Source organism: Mobula birostris, chromosome 1, assembly GCF_030028105.1.
Source record: "Mobula birostris isolate sMobBir1 chromosome 1, sMobBir1.hap1, whole genome shotgun sequence".
NCBI classification, from domain to species: domain Eukaryota; kingdom Metazoa; phylum Chordata; class Chondrichthyes; order Myliobatiformes; family Myliobatidae; genus Mobula; species Mobula birostris.
The window spans coordinates 117,845,164-117,862,996 of record NC_092370.1 but is presented as its reverse complement, the minus strand read 5'-3'; the positions used below and the strand labels follow the sequence as shown (position 1 = coordinate 117,862,996).

The following is a 17,833-nucleotide window of genomic DNA, read 5'->3' as shown; positions in this document are numbered from 1 at the left end:
CCTTTCCCCCAGTGAACCTAGTAAGTTTAAAATGACAATGGGAATGAAAGGGATACACTGCAGACACAGAGCACAACAAATTTTACTCGTAGATTATCATTGGTTATACCTGCACATTATAGGTGCATCATCCCTTTTCTACCTCAACATTCTAAAATTTCTCTCCAGTTAAGCAAAGTTCTTCCTTTCTGTTCCAACATACTAAGCGATGACCCCCGATTCCCTTCATCGTCCTCTACCTGCCAAATATGTCCACTCACTAATTTAGACATAACCCTTTGCAGACTCTGTATCCTCTCACAGTTTGCTCTGCCACCCACCTGTGTATTATTGGTCCCCCAGTCCCTCCATCATAGTAATTATTCAGTCAGTAAATAGCATCTAACCAGCTGCAGAGCATCCCACCCCTGCTTGTTTGAGTTTGTGTCTATTTTGCTGCAACGTTATCCAATCTTTGTCTCAGAACTATTCAAAAACTTTCCCACAAAACCCTTTTTCACAAGGTTATTCACCAGAACCAGTTGATAACGGAAGGCTGGAGAACAATGAATGACCAAAGCATTGATTGTTAAGGGATAGTTTACAACGTTTATCACAAAATAATCCTTCTAGACCTGTTGAAACTTCAGATAATATTGAAAAGTACACAGAGCCTAGATGAAAATGCATAGGAACAGACTCTTGAACCCACCATGTTTAAGCCAAACGCAATGACAAATTAGACTGGTCTCTTCTGCCTGCGTATGATCAACTCTATCTAAAAGCCTTTCAAATGCACCTGCATGCATAAAACATGTTTTGCCCTGCTTCCTGCCTGTTCACATGTCTAAACGCTTCTTAAACATTGCTATCATATCTGTTTCCATTACCACCCCTGTCAGCCCATTCCAAACACCTACCATATTCTGTACAAAATAAACCTTCCCCAAACACCACCTTTAAACTTTTCCCCCCTCACCTTGAGGATACGCCCTCTAGTATCCAACATTTCTACCCTGGGAAAAAAAGTTCTTGCGGTCTTTCTTATCTATGCTCATAATTTTTATAAACTTCTCAAAGAAAATTGTCTGGATAAAAATAGTACATAGTCAAAACATGTTCTTAATAACCTGGAATGTACTGCCTAAAAACTGCATATTTAACAACAAAAGCAGTGTCAGTAATAATGATGAATATGTACTTAAAGAAGAAATATTGGTGGGTCTCTGGTGAGGGAAGAGGGCAATGGGACTGATTGCTGAGCTTATTCCAATAGACAGTTTATGCTCAATAGGTCAAATTAAACTCCTTGTGGAAACCTGATTGGATGAGGACTAACCAATCAGGAGGGACAGACTACAGGGTTATAAATACCACCGGAGTAGACATGCCCAGGCATCATCCCCGATGACGATGGCGGAGTTAATCATCAAAAAGTCATCTGTAATCGATACCTATACCCGGCTGGAAAAGCCTAAGGAGAGTTTATTCATTCTTGCAGTTACTCTATCATTCAGTGAAAATTTATATAAAATTTTCAGCCTAATCTTGTATAGGAAACAGCTACTTGTGTTCATGAAGATGTTCAAATTATAGAACTATCACTCAGTGATAACTTTAACAACATTATTAAGACCCTCTCGCTGTTACCCTAGATTACAGGAAGAGCCATAACCATTGATAGATGATATCCTTAAGTATTTACAGCTGCAAAATCTGTTACTGGAACCTAACAAAGTTAGGTCTAAAAAAAGTTGTATAATTAATTAGCATTTACAAATATGCAGTTTAGTTCAAAATATATTATAAATTGATAAGACTTCAAAAAGCAACAGAACTTTTTAATTGAAGTGATCAACAATTTCATGTTACTTTACAGGAATGTTATCAATAAAATAGACCCCAAATGCAGGAAAAAAAATACAGCAGGGAACAAAAGCTGAGTTGGAGAAGTAGTTTCAGGAGCAAATAGAAGAAGTGGAGAGATTTATGAAGGGGAAATGTAAAACCAAGACCCAAGCAGAGGGTTGGACTGCAGGCAGGGAAACCACTGAATTCAAAGACTCTCGACAGGTCAGAGGAGGAACACAGAGATCCACAAGGTCTGACCAGTGGGACAGGAGGGGCTGTGGAAGGATTTAAACACAAGGTAAAGAAATTTTAAAATCAGGCTTTGTTGAACTGACAAACCATATAGGGAGCAATGTGAGGGGAAGATGGAGCAAGACAGGAGCAGTTTTTACTGAGCTCGAGTTTATGAAGGACAGAAATAGGAGACAATGGAATAGCCATGTCATGACATCACTCTAAATTGTAAATGTGCACCTGATCCGACTCGAACTGCGTAGCTGGGTTAGGTAACTACTTGGGTACCCAGCATCCCCACCTCGTCCAATTCGAGATACTTACTTGTAAACCGGCCCACAGCTGGTGAACTTTCTTTTTTATTGTTGATGGCAAACAGCTGTACTACATACTCCTGGTTTGGGAGGAGTCCTTCCACAACAGCCGCCGTTTCACCCTTCCGTATGCTTAGCATCTGGGGTCTGCCACCTGTTATTGAAAACAAAGTGAAATGTGAGAGAAAGACGCAAAGCACAAAAAGTGTGGTAACGACGATGTGTATTTATGTAGCAACGTAAAACGGTGCAGGACGTCCCACAGACATATTATCAACAAAAGCCACATGTGGAAATACTAGCACAAATGATCAAAAGACAGGGAAAGCAAAGTAAGTTTTCAGGGCAGTCTTCTGTAAAGGAAGAGGTGGGGAGACCTACAGAGGGAATTCTAAGGTGTGAGGATTTTTTGTTTCCTCAAAGTGGTGGATCACTGGAATTCTCTGCCTTGGAGTGTTGTGAAGGGTGGATCACTGGAGATATCAGAAGGAGGAGGTCGAAAATGTTCTGTAAGAAAGATTGAGGAATTGAGGACTATGGGGATCTGGCAAAGAAAAGGGGCAGATCAGGCATGATTGCATTTTAGCAGGGCCAGCTTGAGCTAACAAGTAGCCTACTCCTGTTCTTTTTTTTTAGTACCTTGTGCAATCTAGCACTCAGGATCTTAACAACTGAAGGCATAAGTTGTAGACACTAAATTAGGATGGAACAGTAACATGGCGGTTAGTGCAGTGCTTTATGTGATCGGGGTTCGATTCCTGCCACCGACTGTAAAGTGTTTGTACGTTCTCCCTGTGAACGCACAGGTTTCCTCCGGGTGCCCACATTCTAAAGACGTATATGTTAAGGTTAGTAGGTTGTGGGTATGCTGTGTTGGCACCAGAAGCTTGGCAACACTGGCGGGCTGCCCCCAGCACGTCCTCAGACTGTATTGGTCATTAACGCACACAATACATTTTACTGTGTGTTTCAATGTATACATGACAAATAAAGCTAGTCTCTTTCATCTTTAATTCCCAGACAAGTTCGAGAGAAGAACTGGAAGAGAGTAGAAATTTTAAAAGAGTCGCAGGACGAGGTTAGAGACAAGGGAGGGGTAAAGCCATGGAGGAATTTGTAAGCAGGGAGAAAATTTTTTAAAGATATTGACTACTGAGAATCCAGCACAGCAAGAGGGTTTGGACGACCAGAGGTTTAAAGGGAAGAGAATCAAGCTGGGAGTGAACAGGTGGTTTGAGTCAGTGAAGAACAGAACAGATCAGAGGTCATTCTGACCAATCCTCTCCCCAGTTTCCAACCAATGGTGCTTCCCAAATTTCCACATCCTATCCGATCAGCATCGCAGCTCCATTGACTTGCCCAGGTTCCACAATCTCAACACACCGGCCTTACAAACATCAAGCCTGTCACAGACCTAAAGACGCATTTGACTACCAAGCTCAGCTTTCTTTGAATTTCCAAAATTCTGGAGCAAAACCGAACAATACACTGGCCTCAGGAACACAGAATATTGACACTCGACTATTAATGAGCAGAATTCCTGAAGATGACAGTGTTATCAGAGCATGAACAAGCAGCATTTCCTCGTGCCCTCTGCTTCCATCTTGCTGCACAGACCTGAATTATTGAACTCAGCTTGGAAACAACATCCCCGCCAGAAAAACAGGTTAACTTCACAGACAGTGCTGCAGGGCGCAGTACAAAGCAAACAACCCAGCAAGGAATTGTATCCTCACTAGCAAGGAAGCAGTCCCAACCTTGCCAAATGGATACAGTATAATTAATAGCTGCAAATCTTGAACTAATTTGCAATAAAGAATAGTAGTAAGTTCAAACTCTGGAACAGATGTATTATAGTCGCCAAACAATTGATACTAGAACGTACAATCATCATAGCGATATTTGATTCTGCACTTCCCACTCCCTGGATTACAAATCAATAGTAAATATTAAAAATTTAAATTATAAATCATAAATAGAAAATAGAAAAATGGGAAGTAAGGTAGTGCAAAAAACCAAGAGGCAGGTCCGGATATTTGGAGGGTACGGCCCAGATCCGGGTCAGGATCCGTTCAGCAGTCTTATCACAGTTGGAAAGAAGCTGTTCCCAAATCTGGCGGTATGAGTCTTCAAGCTCCTGAGCCTTCTCCTGGCAGGAAGAGGGATGAAAAGCGTGTTGGCTGGGTGGGTCGTGTCCTTGATTATCCTGGCAGCACTGCTCCGACAGCGTGCGGTGTAAAGTGAATCCAAGGATGGAAGATTGGTTTGTGTGATGTGCTGCGCTGTGTTCATGATCTTCTGCAGCTTCTTCCGGTCTTGGACAGGACAACTTCCATACCAGGTTGTGATGCACCCTAGAAGAATGCTTTCTACGGTGCATCTATAAAAATTAGTGAAGGTTTTAGCGGACGGCCAAATTTCTTTAGTTTTCTCAGGAAGTAAAGGCGCTGGTGGGCCTTCTTGGCAGTGAACTCTGTTTGGTTGGACCAAGTCAGGTCATTTGTGATATTGACCCCCAGGAACTTAAAGCTTTTGACCTGTTCCACTTGCATACCACCGATGTAAATTGGGTCGTGCGGTCCGCTACTCCTTCTGAAGTCAACAACCAATTCCTTCGTCTTGCTGACGTTGAGGGATAGGTTATTGTCTTCGCACCATGCCACCAGGTTCTTAATTTCCTCTCTGTACTCAAACTCATCACTACCCGAGATACGGCCTACAATTGTTGTGTCATCAGCAAACTTATATATTGAGTTTGATGGAAACTTGGCTACACAATCATGGGTGTACAGTGAGTACAGCAGGGGGCTGAGTACACAGCCTTGTGGGGCACCGGTGTTCAGAGTGATTGTAGAGGAGAGCTTGTCCCCTATTTTGACAGCCTGGGTCCTGTCTGTGAGGAAGTTGAAGATCCAGCTGCAGATCTGAGTGTTAAGGCCCAGGTTCCGGAGCTTAGGAATCAGTTTATTTGGAATGATGGTATCAAAGGCAGAGCTGTAGTCGATGAAAAGGAGCCTTATGTATGCGTCTTTATTCTCCAGGTGTTCTAAGGAGGAATGTAGGGCCAGAGAGATGGCACAGGATGCTACTAATACCCTGTTGGTCAATCCATTACCCACATACGGTATGGTCACGCTTTTATTGATGTTGCTGGATGATGAACCAGCCATGAGGAGCTCCTTCCAGACAACTCAGACATGGCTCTTGATGCTTTTGCTTCTTAGGCAGCCCATAAGGGTTGAGGGTAACTTGCTTCCAGTCTGGTTTGTGGGAATTGTAGTGCTGATGTGGGATTCTCAGTCTCATCCACAGACAGGACAGTAAGTGACTGACAGGGCCCCTGCCTCTGCTTACACAGGCTTCTGAGTGCTCCTAATGCGCAGCCTCAAACTCCCTTTATTCTGAGGCTGTGTCTCAAAGAGGTAGCTTTGGAAGGGAATGCCCAAGCTCGGTGCCTGGAGACGAGAAGCTATTGACAATGAAAAACTAAATTCAGGAATATTCAACAGACCGGAATTGGAAGTGTGCAAAGATCTGGAAGGGCTGTAGGATCTACAGGGATTGGGACGAGATGAGGCAAAGGAGGGATTTCCCCACAAGGATCTGCTCAGCTTGTGAAGTTTTGAGCAGACAGAGGAAGCCCTGATCTAAAACTCCCAGCCAGTATGAGGCCCGACTCTGTCTGCCAATAATGACAGGAACAATCCATCAACAGCACTAACCTGTAACAGGCCCAAAGGCAGGTACAACACCTGGTTTCGGGATGGGTGGGGGTTTAAGGAAGATTTTAAGACAATTAAATAGGGCAGAAAGAAAAGCTATTTTCTCTGGAGAATTGACGAGGGAAAGGGGGAGAAAAGCAGAACAAAGCTGAGGGTGGGCGAGGGGGTGTGAAATAAATTTAGAGAAAGGCTTTTGAAGGTGATGTCAGAAAGCATAAAATGATAGGAACTTTAGAACCACCATCATTTCAATGCTGGTCAATGAAAAGCTACTCAACCAAATCCCACCCTCCCGCAGCAGATTGGTGGCACTGCATGTTACGGCAATCAAGTGCACATCCGCCTTCTGTTTGACTACGAACAGCCCTCTGTCTCTCACATCTTTTCAGACAGCAAGTTCCAGACACCATCAATCACCCTGTTTCCTAATTTCCCCTCGAACTTGTCTATCAATTTCTCTCAATTCTCTGTCCCTGGGATTGGATCCTTCTACTGTATGAACTGAACTACAGCCCCAGCGTAAGCCAGGCACTCCTCACCAAGTTATTACCGGGTTCCAAACCCAAGAACTGTCCTTAACCTAAACAGTTTACAGGTCAAAAATGTGACCTCCAGGCAATAATACGTAAATAGAAACACGGGCCAACTGAGGGCATCGTTAAACCAATGTATTTAAGTCAACCATTCAAACTTCTCTGCCTGAAGCATTGTTATTGCAAAGAAACAAGCAAGTCCCCACACGGCAGTCGCCATCAAGTCCATCCCACTGGTATCCCAAACACTCATTCTTACGTACAGGATACTGTATTCACAAGTAAAGCATTCATGAGCTGGGGAGGGTCTGCATTGCAGTGTTTGTACATAGCAAGTTTAGTTTTGAAATTAAATAATGGAGGAACTTCCCATTTGCCGTTTAGCCTCCCGCTGGCCTGTTCTGTTACCACTCCAAAGTCTTCTTGCTCCCCCACACCAGTCAATGCCCTCCTGTTTATTGTATGTTCCCTTCCCACGCTGCCCCACGTCACATTTCTGTGCAGATAATCCCACTCGCCACCACTCAACCCAACTGACCAGACTATCCTGCTGGCTAAATCCTCAGACACACGATCACCATTTATATCATCATCCACAACCACTTTCAACATACTCCCAACAATCAGAGAACAAGGGATCACTGGAACAGTCTGCCAGTTACAACACTTCTGCTAACCAGTAACCTTTCCTTCTCCAGTGACAGCCCCATTAGACCTTGTTAAAAGACAACTTTATATCGTGCATTCTGTTATTGTCCCTTCCTATTACCTCAATGTACCTGTGTGGAATGAACAGTGTGTGAAGTCATGCAAACAAAGGAACTTTCACTCTATCATGGTATGTGACAACAATAAACCATTTACCAACAGCCTTGAAATCTATTTAGCCCACATCAATGGACCACCCTCATTGCCCCTCCTGTCGTCTCCTCAAAAGAATGCATTAAGCATTGTAAACAGTTGTACTATCTCAAATATACATCATCCACATATATATCCTCTGCACTTTCTTCAATGGATCCTTTGCCTCAGTAGTATAGCATACATAGTAAGCCATACTGTTCAACAATGGTTTGTCAAAAGTATCTATAGCAACTAGTTTGCAATAAATCAGTGTGAAGTTTTCCCCTTGCTAACCTGCCTCAGTCCTTTTATGTTACTGAGCCCTGAGGAATCATCTCTCCAAGAAAAGATCCAAAAAAAAAAAAAATCAAAGAGTCAGCTTGTTTTGTCTAATACTTGTTGGGAGATCTGGTATCATCAATGGAGAAATCAGACCTTTCCCTCAGCCACGCCATTGAAAAGAGGCATTTTATTACAGGTGAAAAGCAACAAGCTAACAAACTGGCAGGCAGACCCTTCCAGGTGATTCCTAGAACTCAGAAGAGGCAACATTAAAATTATAGGATAATGGCTCCGTCTGTCTGAGTAGACAATGGATGCGGCCTGGGAGCGCAGACCTGGGCGATGAATATGGAGATCCTGGGCTGCCCAGACATCAAGATCCCCCTCTCGGCCTCGCGGATGTGGTCCAAAGGAATGCGAACATTGACTTTTCAAACTTCCGCTAATGCCCCACCTCCCCCCGTAATCCATCCGTTATTTATTTATATACACACATTCTTTTTCTCTCTTTTTCTCCTTCTGTCCCTCTCACTATACCCCTTGCCCATCCTCTGGGTTCTCCCCCCTCCCCCCTTTTCTTTCTCCCTGGGCCTCCTGTCCCATGATCCTCTCATATCCCTTTTGCCAATCACCTGTCCAGCTCTTGGCTCCATCCCTCCCCCTCCTGCCTTCTCTTATCATTTTGGATCTCCCCCTCCCCCTCCCACTTTCAAATCTCTTACTAGCTCTTCCTTCAGTTAGTCCTGACGAAGGGTCTCGGCCCGAAACGTCGACTGTACCTCTGCCTGGAGATGCTGCCTGGCCTGCTGCGTTCACCAGCAACTTTGATGTGTGTTGCTTGAATTTCCAGCATCTGCAGAATTCCTTGTGTTTAGGTTGGAGAAGGAAAGGAATAAAGCAAGGACTGCCCATGTTAGAGTCTCCTCAAAGATTTTATTCTGTTAAATTGGGTTAAGAAATCTCAGCCCACAAAAAGCCACAAAAACATTAAAAGTTGTCACTTTTGAAGTTTATTTACAAATCGCTCAAGACATTTGTGTGAAAGTCTACTTTAGTCTGCATACCTGTGTGCCCAGTCATTAATCCGATTAGTTTGAACAGCAGTAAATATCACAAGACAAGGGACTGCTTCCAACGTACATGTTGGTGTCATCTCACCCCAGCCCACTGCTTCAGAACAAGCACAAAAAAAAGGCCGACATTCCTTTGCATGGTCTAAGTAATATTGCACTGACAAAGGGATCAAATTTTGGATGGGATATTAAATTAAATCCCAACTTCCCTTCTAAAGAGATTCAAAGAGATCCCTGGGTTTTATTTCAAAGGAGTATCATCTCCAGTATTCTGGCTGATAGATATCCTCTAACATTAAATACAAATAGATTATCTTCACACTGCTGAGTGTGGAAGATGAACGCAAGCAAATTGGTTGCTAAGTTACATAAAACAGGGACAAAAATTCAAAATCATTTATTGGCTGCAAGGCACTTTGGAGCATACTGAAAATGAAGCAGAAGGCACTCCAGAAGCAGGTTGTGTGTGCAGCAGCAAGCTTCCCTTTTCCCCTCACTCGCCGGGGAATGAGCGCTCTCCGTTTTGCTTCGGTAGCTTCATCAGAGATTGCGTTAGATTTACGGTCCTGCTTCTGGACACCCAAGTAGGAGACGACTTTCTCACATTTGGGGGTCAATTCAAATTTTTTTTGTTGGAGAACATTTGGAAGGGAACTGGAATGAGGGTGGGGAAATGGAGCCAAGGTACAAACAGACCTAATGCAACAGAAGCTGAAGCATCTTCAAAGGCTGCCCATGCTAAGGTCCTATTAACAGGAGCAGACTGGGAGGTGATGATGGATGCTCTTCAATCCATCCTGCCAGCTGTCCATCACCAACTCATTCTTGTGCTTTTGCCACTCAGTTCAACAGGTACTGAGAGTACCAGCTGAATCGGGGGCCTCGGGACTGGAGGCCTAGAGGCCTCTCCAGGAGTTGGAGGACTTTCCATGCGTGCGGATAGGAGAGAAGCTGGAAGAGAAAAGGGTCTTCTACAACTGTGCTAATTTTTCCCCAATACAATGAAAGCAGATTGAGAAACATTTACAACCGCAGAGGTCTGCGGTTGACTATTACCAGTAGCTAATCTCACTGAACACAAATCTAATGCAAGGTGACTACCCTGATGTTAACACTGGAGGGCCCAAAGCGGTGTCCTAACTGCATTCCCCAGGCAAAACCCAACTCACAGCCACTCAGAAATGGTGAGCGACCAAAACCTTGCAAACTAATGGTATTTTAAAGAATATCTTAAAGCAGGAAAGCACATTGAAAAAGCAGAAAGATTGGGGGGGGGGAGGGGAGGGGATGGATGCCAAAGCAGATGAATAACAAACAAGCAAGCGAAGTTTGTGGATGATCAAGGGGCCAGAAACAGATGGACACAAACTCCTCTGGACTCTGCAAGAGATTACAGAGAAGGAAAAGGATTTAAAAACAAGAATAAAATATTATACTTTAGGAATCAACAGGAAGCGAGTCTCACATTTGCCTGGAGTGAAAACTAGAGCCTAACCTTCAGAATTAGCAAACAAGGTTTTCTGCCCAAATTGTTGCAGCTTTCTCCACACCTGGGATCATTTATTCCAACCTTACTCTTTTTTTTTACAGATAGCATTGAGCATGCCGATTACTTGTGTTGAAAAACATCTCAAAACCAAGAGGCTACTTTGCCTTTTGGTTCCTTTTCTGCTCTCAATCAAAGCTCAGACTTTAAAATCTATCCCTCTTCCATACAGACTTCCAAGAAAGAAGAAAATGCTAAGACATTCCTACACCCATAATGATTCACAAAGCCTCCACAGAAAAATTAAATGCAGTTCAGTACTCAGACACTGAGCCCACTTATTAAAATTGTCTCTTGGACGCAGAAGTGATAATGGCCGAGGCCACATCGCACCGCCAGTGTTAGGTTCCCGTTTACTACCTAAATTTAGATAACATCAAGGTTTATCACTTCATTGATCTGCAAAAACAGACCATGTTATCCCTTTCCATGCCTTGTGGCACATAGGGTGGCAACCTTGCAGTTTCATTAGCATTTTTGCCTGTTGCTGTTTTTGTGTGTGTGTGTGTGTGTGTGTGTGTGTGTGTGTGTATATGAGTCTGAGTTGCTAGCTCGATGCTCAGCCCAGCACGGATGGAAAGCCTGCAGGGAGCTGGCCGGATTCGAATCCCGGGACAACTTGCCTCAACGTCCGGGGCTGATGACACTGCATCACCAGCCAGCAAAAACTGACTATGCTGCCGCAATTAATAATGGCCAAACATTACTAATACTACGTCGACTCAGGCCTAGGGGGCCGGCGTCGGGCACGATGACGGACTCTCCACTTCCCCCTCTCCCTCATCAGTGTGTTCAGTTCATCTACATTAGCCACGCCGCTGTCTTCTAGGAGCATGTTGACCATAGTCTTGAGAGGGCGCCCAGGGTTCATCCTCCCGTGCTTGGGCTCCCATATGATGACTAGGCTGGCAGGTGGCTCGGGGTGGCGTAGACAGTGCCCCGCTAGTTGCAGTCTTTTCACTTCGATTTTAGTGGAGAGCATCGGTAGGTCGTTATAGAGCTCGACATTCGTCATGTGCTGTTGCCAACTCACGTCAAGAGCCATCCGGAGCATTCGGGTATAGCAACCATCTAGAGACTTCCGCATCGTCTTGGTGAGTGTCCACGTCTCGCATTCATACATGAGAATGGACTCTATGACTGCTATGAAAATCTTCTTTTTAAGCCCTCTGGTCAGGTTCGACTTCCAGACTTCCTTCATGTCGTTCATGGTGAAACAGTCAGTACTGGATCACATGCATGAAGTGTGATCTTCATGACTGATAATTAGGGCATCTCCTAATGCTGGAAGAATGCCAAGCACCTTTATGCTCTCTTTAGTATTATTTGAACATGAAAATGAACACCACTAATACCTGCAGTAACTGAGCACCACTGGAAGATACAAGATACTCTTTTCCTTGGAGCAGAGATGGTGGTGTTTATAATCTAATCAGAGCAATATAGCAGGTGAGTAACATGAGCACACAGAATGAAAAAACTAACAGAAAAATCATAAGGGAAACATTGAGTTATTGAATTGTGGAATGCATTGCTGGAAATGGACAGTGGAAGCAGTCACTGGGAAAAGGGACACACACAAACGCTGGAGGAACTCAGCAGGTCAGGTAGCATCTACAGAAAAGAATCAACAGTCGACGTTCCAGCCCGAGGTCCTTCTCTAGTTCTGAAGAAGCATCTCGGCCCAAAATGTTGACTGTTTATTCATTTCCATAGATGCTGCCTGACCTGCTGAGTTCCTCCAGCATTTTGTATGTGTTGCTTTGGATTTCCAACATCTGCAGAAATTGTGTTTAGTAGAAAAAGGGGCTGGATTAATACTTGAAGGGAAAAAATATTATGGGGAAAGAATGGGCTCAATTGGATAGTTCTGGCAAACAGCTAGTGTAGACATGACGGATTCACGTGAAATTGGGTAGGGTTGGGTCAAATGTCAACCTTATATCCTGTTGCCTGCATCTCAGAGTTATACTCACTGATATACATGTACCTTAAACTTTGTTAAGTGTCGGCTTTAAAAGGTATTGAAGTAAAGCACAGTTTGAAATCAGAGCACACCCATCTCATTAGTTCCCAATGTATGGATCGGGTTTAAAAAAACCTCGAGTCAATTTTAAACCCTGGATAATTTTTCTTTGAATACAAAGCATTCATCATTGACTTCCTCTTCATTCCATTTAATATAAACACCATACATTATAGAAATGGAGAAATGTGGCATGACACGAGGGTAGCAAATGTAAATACGAGATGGGGAAGAAATGGAAGAAAAATCTTTAATGTTGTTTTAAAATGTATCACAGCCAATAAAAGTTTGTTCTCAAGAATGAAATATATCTTTTTTTTTGGTTTTTTTTTTCCTAAAAAAATTTTATTTCTGGAAGATTTTTTAACCCCGAACCCTTGAGTCGGTGTTGAATTTATGTAAATCATAGCTTACAAAACATAAAATTATCCATAAAATAAAAACAAACATGGCAGAAATAAATATCAATTATAATAACCATGTGTATCTATTTAGACCTCTAATAACAGAAAAGGCTGCCATTCAGCAATATGCTTCACCACACATTCACCAGTAATCCCCCCCCCCCAGGAAACCTAAATATTTGCCCCATTTTTGAGTATAGATGTCCAATCTATCAAACTGTTTGTAAGACATGCGTTCAAAAGCTGCCACTTTGGCTATTTCTGTGGCCCACTCCTGAAATGATGGTCCCCCCAAGTTCCTCCAACCTCTGAGTATAATTTGTCTTCCTACCAGTATACTTGTCTGAATCCAATTTTGAGAGTGTTTATCCCCAAGTAACCCAAGTGTGTCTCCCAAGACAAAAAGTCTGGGGCAGAAAGGGAGTTGAATACCTGAAACTTCACCAACATACTTATGTATCATAATCCGAAATTCTTGAATTCTGGGACAGGACCAGAGAGCGTGTACTAAGTCCCCTTTATCCACCTCTCAGCGCCAGCATTCACCAGTGTTTTTCAACCCTAATCTATGTAACCATGCTGGAGTCTAATAAAAACGGTACAGAATCTTAAACTGAATAAGGCGCACCCTCAGGCCTCTTGACATTGTTTTGATAATTTTGCAAATTTTGTCTCACTCTTTTGTCTCAAAAGTCACACTCAGATCTTTCTCCCATGCTCTTTTAAGAGCCAACAGAATTTTGTCCCCAGAGATTTTTGTTAAAGCTGAATAATAAGTTGAAGCTTCGTGACCTTTACCATATGCAGCCAATACAGTAGACAACATCGTAGCAACTTGTGGCGGCTGCTGTGTAGAACTAAAAGTTGTATGTAGCAAATGACGCAATTGAACATATCTCCAAAATTGTGACCTAGAGATATCATACTGTTGGGTTAATTGATTAAAAGATTTTAAACTATCACCATTATAAAGGTCTCCCAATTTAATTATACCTTTCCCTTGCCATTCCCTCCAGAAGAAAGGGGACTTATCAATATACAACTTTGGATTCATCCAGATACTCAAGGCCTCATTCAAATATGGATTAAATTTAAATAATCTGGCTAGCTAATTCCAAAACAAATGCATATGCAATATAATTGGGTGAGACCTCGCCTCAGGAGGTAATTTGATAGACAAATGGAGGGATGGGAGGAAGAGCAGAACACTCAATATGATACCAAGGAGACGCTCTCTCCGGAGGGAAAGACCAATGTGCTAAATGTTTAAGAGTAAAGGCATAGTAATAGTATATTAACTTTGGCAAGCCTAAGACCCCCCCACCTTTTCAACTGGCAATTGTAATTTGTTAAAGTTTAAGTGTGGGCGTTTACCATTCCAAATAAAAGCCTTGGTTATTTTATCAAATTGCTTAAAATATGTTAATGGGATTTGCAGTGGTAATGATTGGAACAGATAATTAATCTGTGAAATGCTATTCATCTTCAAGGCATTTACTTTTCCCGACATTGAAAAATACAATGATAACCATCTGTCTACATCACATGAAATTCTCTGCAATAATGGATCAAAATTTATTTTTACTAAATCCTTCAATTCAGGGGGAAAGTTAATACCTAAATATTGTATACCCTTCTTTGGCCAGTGAAATTGGCCTGGGTAAAGGCAGATGCAGGGCAATAGGCAGTTAACGGTAGTACTCCTGATTTTGTCCAATTAACCTTATAACCTGAGATTCTAGAGTAAGACTTTATGATGGTAAAAAGACATGGCACTGACCGACTAGGGTCCGACACAAATAATAAAATATCACCCGCATAAAGCATCAATTTATGAACCTGTCCTCCCACAGATATCCCTATAAAGTTCGCATTCTCTCTAATAGCTGCTGCCAGGGGCTCCAGAGCTAGACAGAACAACATTGGAGAAAGTGGAGAACCCTGTTGGGTACCCCTTCCGAGAGAGAAGTAAGGTGAAATGTAACCACTAGTTTGAACCGCTGCTTCGGGGTTATTATATAACAGTCTAATCCATTTTAAAAAGATGGGTCCAAATCCAAAAAATTGAAGGATCTTAAACAGATAGTCCCATTCCACCTGATCAAATGCCTTTTCAGCATCGAGTGAGATAGCTGCTACAGGTGACTGATTATCGGCCACCGACCACATAATATTCACCAGACGCCTGATGTTATCAGATGAGCTGCGGCCCCTGATAAATCCCACCTGATCACTATGTATCAGCCATGGGTTATTACTGTATCTAAATGGTTTGCAAGGATCTTTGATAAAATTTTCACATCTATTGGGATTAGGGAAATTGGTCTATAATTCTTACATTCACATGGGTCTTTACCCTCTTTCAGAATCAATGTAATTAGTGCTTGCGATAAAGTAGGGGGTAAATTACCCCACTCTATAGACTCATTGTACATATTCAGCAGTAGTGGAGCTAGTTCCTCCGCATAGCATTTAAAATATTTCACTGTAAATCCATCTGGGCCAGGAGAAAAAAAAAGAATGAAATATATCATTAAGTCCTTACCTACAACTGGTGTCACAGTTAATCTGTATTCTTGAAATTTTCCCCTAGGGGCTTTCCATGTGATCTTCACACTGTCCTGAGACATTATAGAAAACTTTAATCTTGTTGGAGAGGCAACTACAAGGTGTACACAAAAAAAAAAGAGAAAAAATGAAGGTTAACTCAGCATTTGAAACAGATGTCATCGCTACATCAGAACAGTGGTTTAATGCACAGCGCCTGCACACCATGTCAACACCAATAATCAAGACAAACTACATTTACCACAATATTTAACAGGGCTCCAAACTATTTGTACTACCTTGTTCCTCAGCGTTGCTCTGTGCATCAAATTGATAATTCCAAATCTGCACAGCTCTGCATTTCTCTTTTAAACTCAGAGTTTCAAAGCCAATTGTTAAACCAGCTCGCCACCTGCAAGCAATATATGCTTCTGCTAAATCACTCTTTAGCATAGAACCCAGTTTAAAACCACACTATGAAAATTTATTAGTTAGTATGAAGAAAAACTACTTTGCAAGCAAGCTTTTCCTCAGGAGGGCGTTCTGTGTTGATCCAAGATCTGTGCAATATAGCTTGTAGACAGCAAGTTGTGTAATATAACACTCTTTCTCTTTGCCATCCAACGTACAATCCAAATGACTTGTTCTGCTATTTATTTCAGGCTTTAATGAAAGGTGATGAAATACTAATCCTTCCTTTATTTGTCTATTTAGTATTGAGAAAGAGAAGTGTATGTTTTCCATTACCAAAAACACACCTGTTAAATAACACCATTGCAAACTCAGGGGTCATAACAAGACCGGTTTGGGACCCAGAAAGTAATAGTAGATGCAGATTTGAACACTATCTCCCTTCAGAATAGGAAGGTTTGGATTATGTTAGCTGAAGCTCCAAGCACGCGGGACCCCTGATGCTTCTTAGCTATGACCATTGATCTTGAAAATCAAAAGCGGCAAACACTACGAGTCATCTAGCATTACTAAAACATCAGAAACAGAAATTATTTTGTGCCAAAATACAACCAATGGTTAACCAGGTACAGTGACCAATTATAAGCAAAATTATTTCAACAGTGAGAGTATTTGAGGCAATTTCAGCAATAGACAAATTGTATTAAATCTAAGTTCCTACACCAAAACTCTTTGGTGTCACTTATCCTGCTATCCGTAGTTCTTGGGTGACTTGTCCAGCATAGTTTATGAAAACTCTGATGAGCCAAATGCAGAGCACCTGGTTTCTAATGAAAACTAATGATCTGATATTTAGGTAATTCACTGCCATAGAAATACTACCAGAACACATCATGGAAATACCACCTGCTCCTTTTCATTCTCCCAGCAAAATGACTGTATGAAATGTTTAACTCTGCTTGGGAATTTAGTGTCAAAATGGCCAATAAAACCAGTGCATTGATGAAGAAGAATGCAAGTGTGAAGAATGGGTCAGGAGGGAGTATCCAGCTGCAACGCCTGTGGCTTCATTAACACGCTTGACCAGAAAGTGCCCCAAGAACATTGAAGGTTTGCAGACAAATTGCATTTTTTAAAAAAAAGTGAAACAATTATCTAGGAATGCAACCCCATGCACTAAACTTCTGCATGTTGTACAAAACAGAATTAACTCACTAGAGTTCTATAAGTCCTATAATTCTTTTTTATTGAAAGTTGAATTATTTGCATTTTCAAAAGCAAACCTGGATTGTGTGCAGAAGATAAATGTACCTATATAAAAATGAACTTCAGGTTCAAGACAATCTTAATTGCTTTAAGTAGATGCATCAGGAATAATTAATTTTACTTTGTAAACGTTCTACAGAAAAGCAACTACTCCATTTGTTAAGAAAAACACATATTCCATCATGGAAGGTGGTACCACTGAAGTGAGACTACAAGATGACAGAATTTACTAAAATTGACAATTTCCTTCTCATGCACTAACTCAGATTAATATGAGAGAAGCCCCATTTACACACTATTCCTAACACAAGGGTTCCTATCTGTTCATCTCAGTCCTAGGCACTCTGCTTGCTTGGATCTGTTCCCAATCCAGGACACCACACACAATAAGGTTTCTCACCTCCCTCCCCCCCCACCCTAAAGAGGTGAAACAGCTACAAGAATTAAACTTACTGCACTATCACTGCATCTGTGTACTGGCCCACCACAGCTCTACCATGTAGGAAAGTGCTAGCGACAGGGCTACTGGGCATCGGTGATGGATGGGTGAAGGATGAAGAGGAATGGGGGTGGAGGTGGAGGAAGGAATGTAACTGTTAGGAATATGAATCTCTAAACTCTAAAGAAACAACCCTTTGACCTGCCCAAATATTAAAAGAGTGCAGTTCTCTGCTACCCACCTGAATAACCTCGAACATTCAGTATTAATTATCAATGGAATTTTATCAGCTGCCTGCATTGATGACAAATCCCCAGCATGTTGGAACAAATATTTATGGGATTAGGAATGAACAGTCATTTA

At 42.1% G+C, this 17,833-nt stretch overlaps 1 protein-coding gene across 6 annotated transcripts in view; it reads right to left on the bottom strand.

The window, feature by feature from the left end:
* col14a1a (collagen, type XIV, alpha 1a) overlaps positions 1–17,833 on the bottom strand; it is a 273,774-nt gene that overhangs the window by 238,021 nt on the left and 17,920 nt on the right. For all 6 annotated transcript variants that reach the window (XM_072261042.1, XM_072261032.1, XM_072261062.1 and 3 more), the window contains exons 3-4: positions 15,353–15,469; positions 2,389–2,532 (exon numbers count right to left, since the gene is read on the bottom strand). In XM_072261042.1, coding sequence (XP_072117143.1) covers positions 2,389–2,532; positions 15,353–15,469 — 261 coding nt within the window. The remainder of the gene's footprint in view (positions 1–2,388; positions 2,533–15,352; positions 15,470–17,833) is intronic.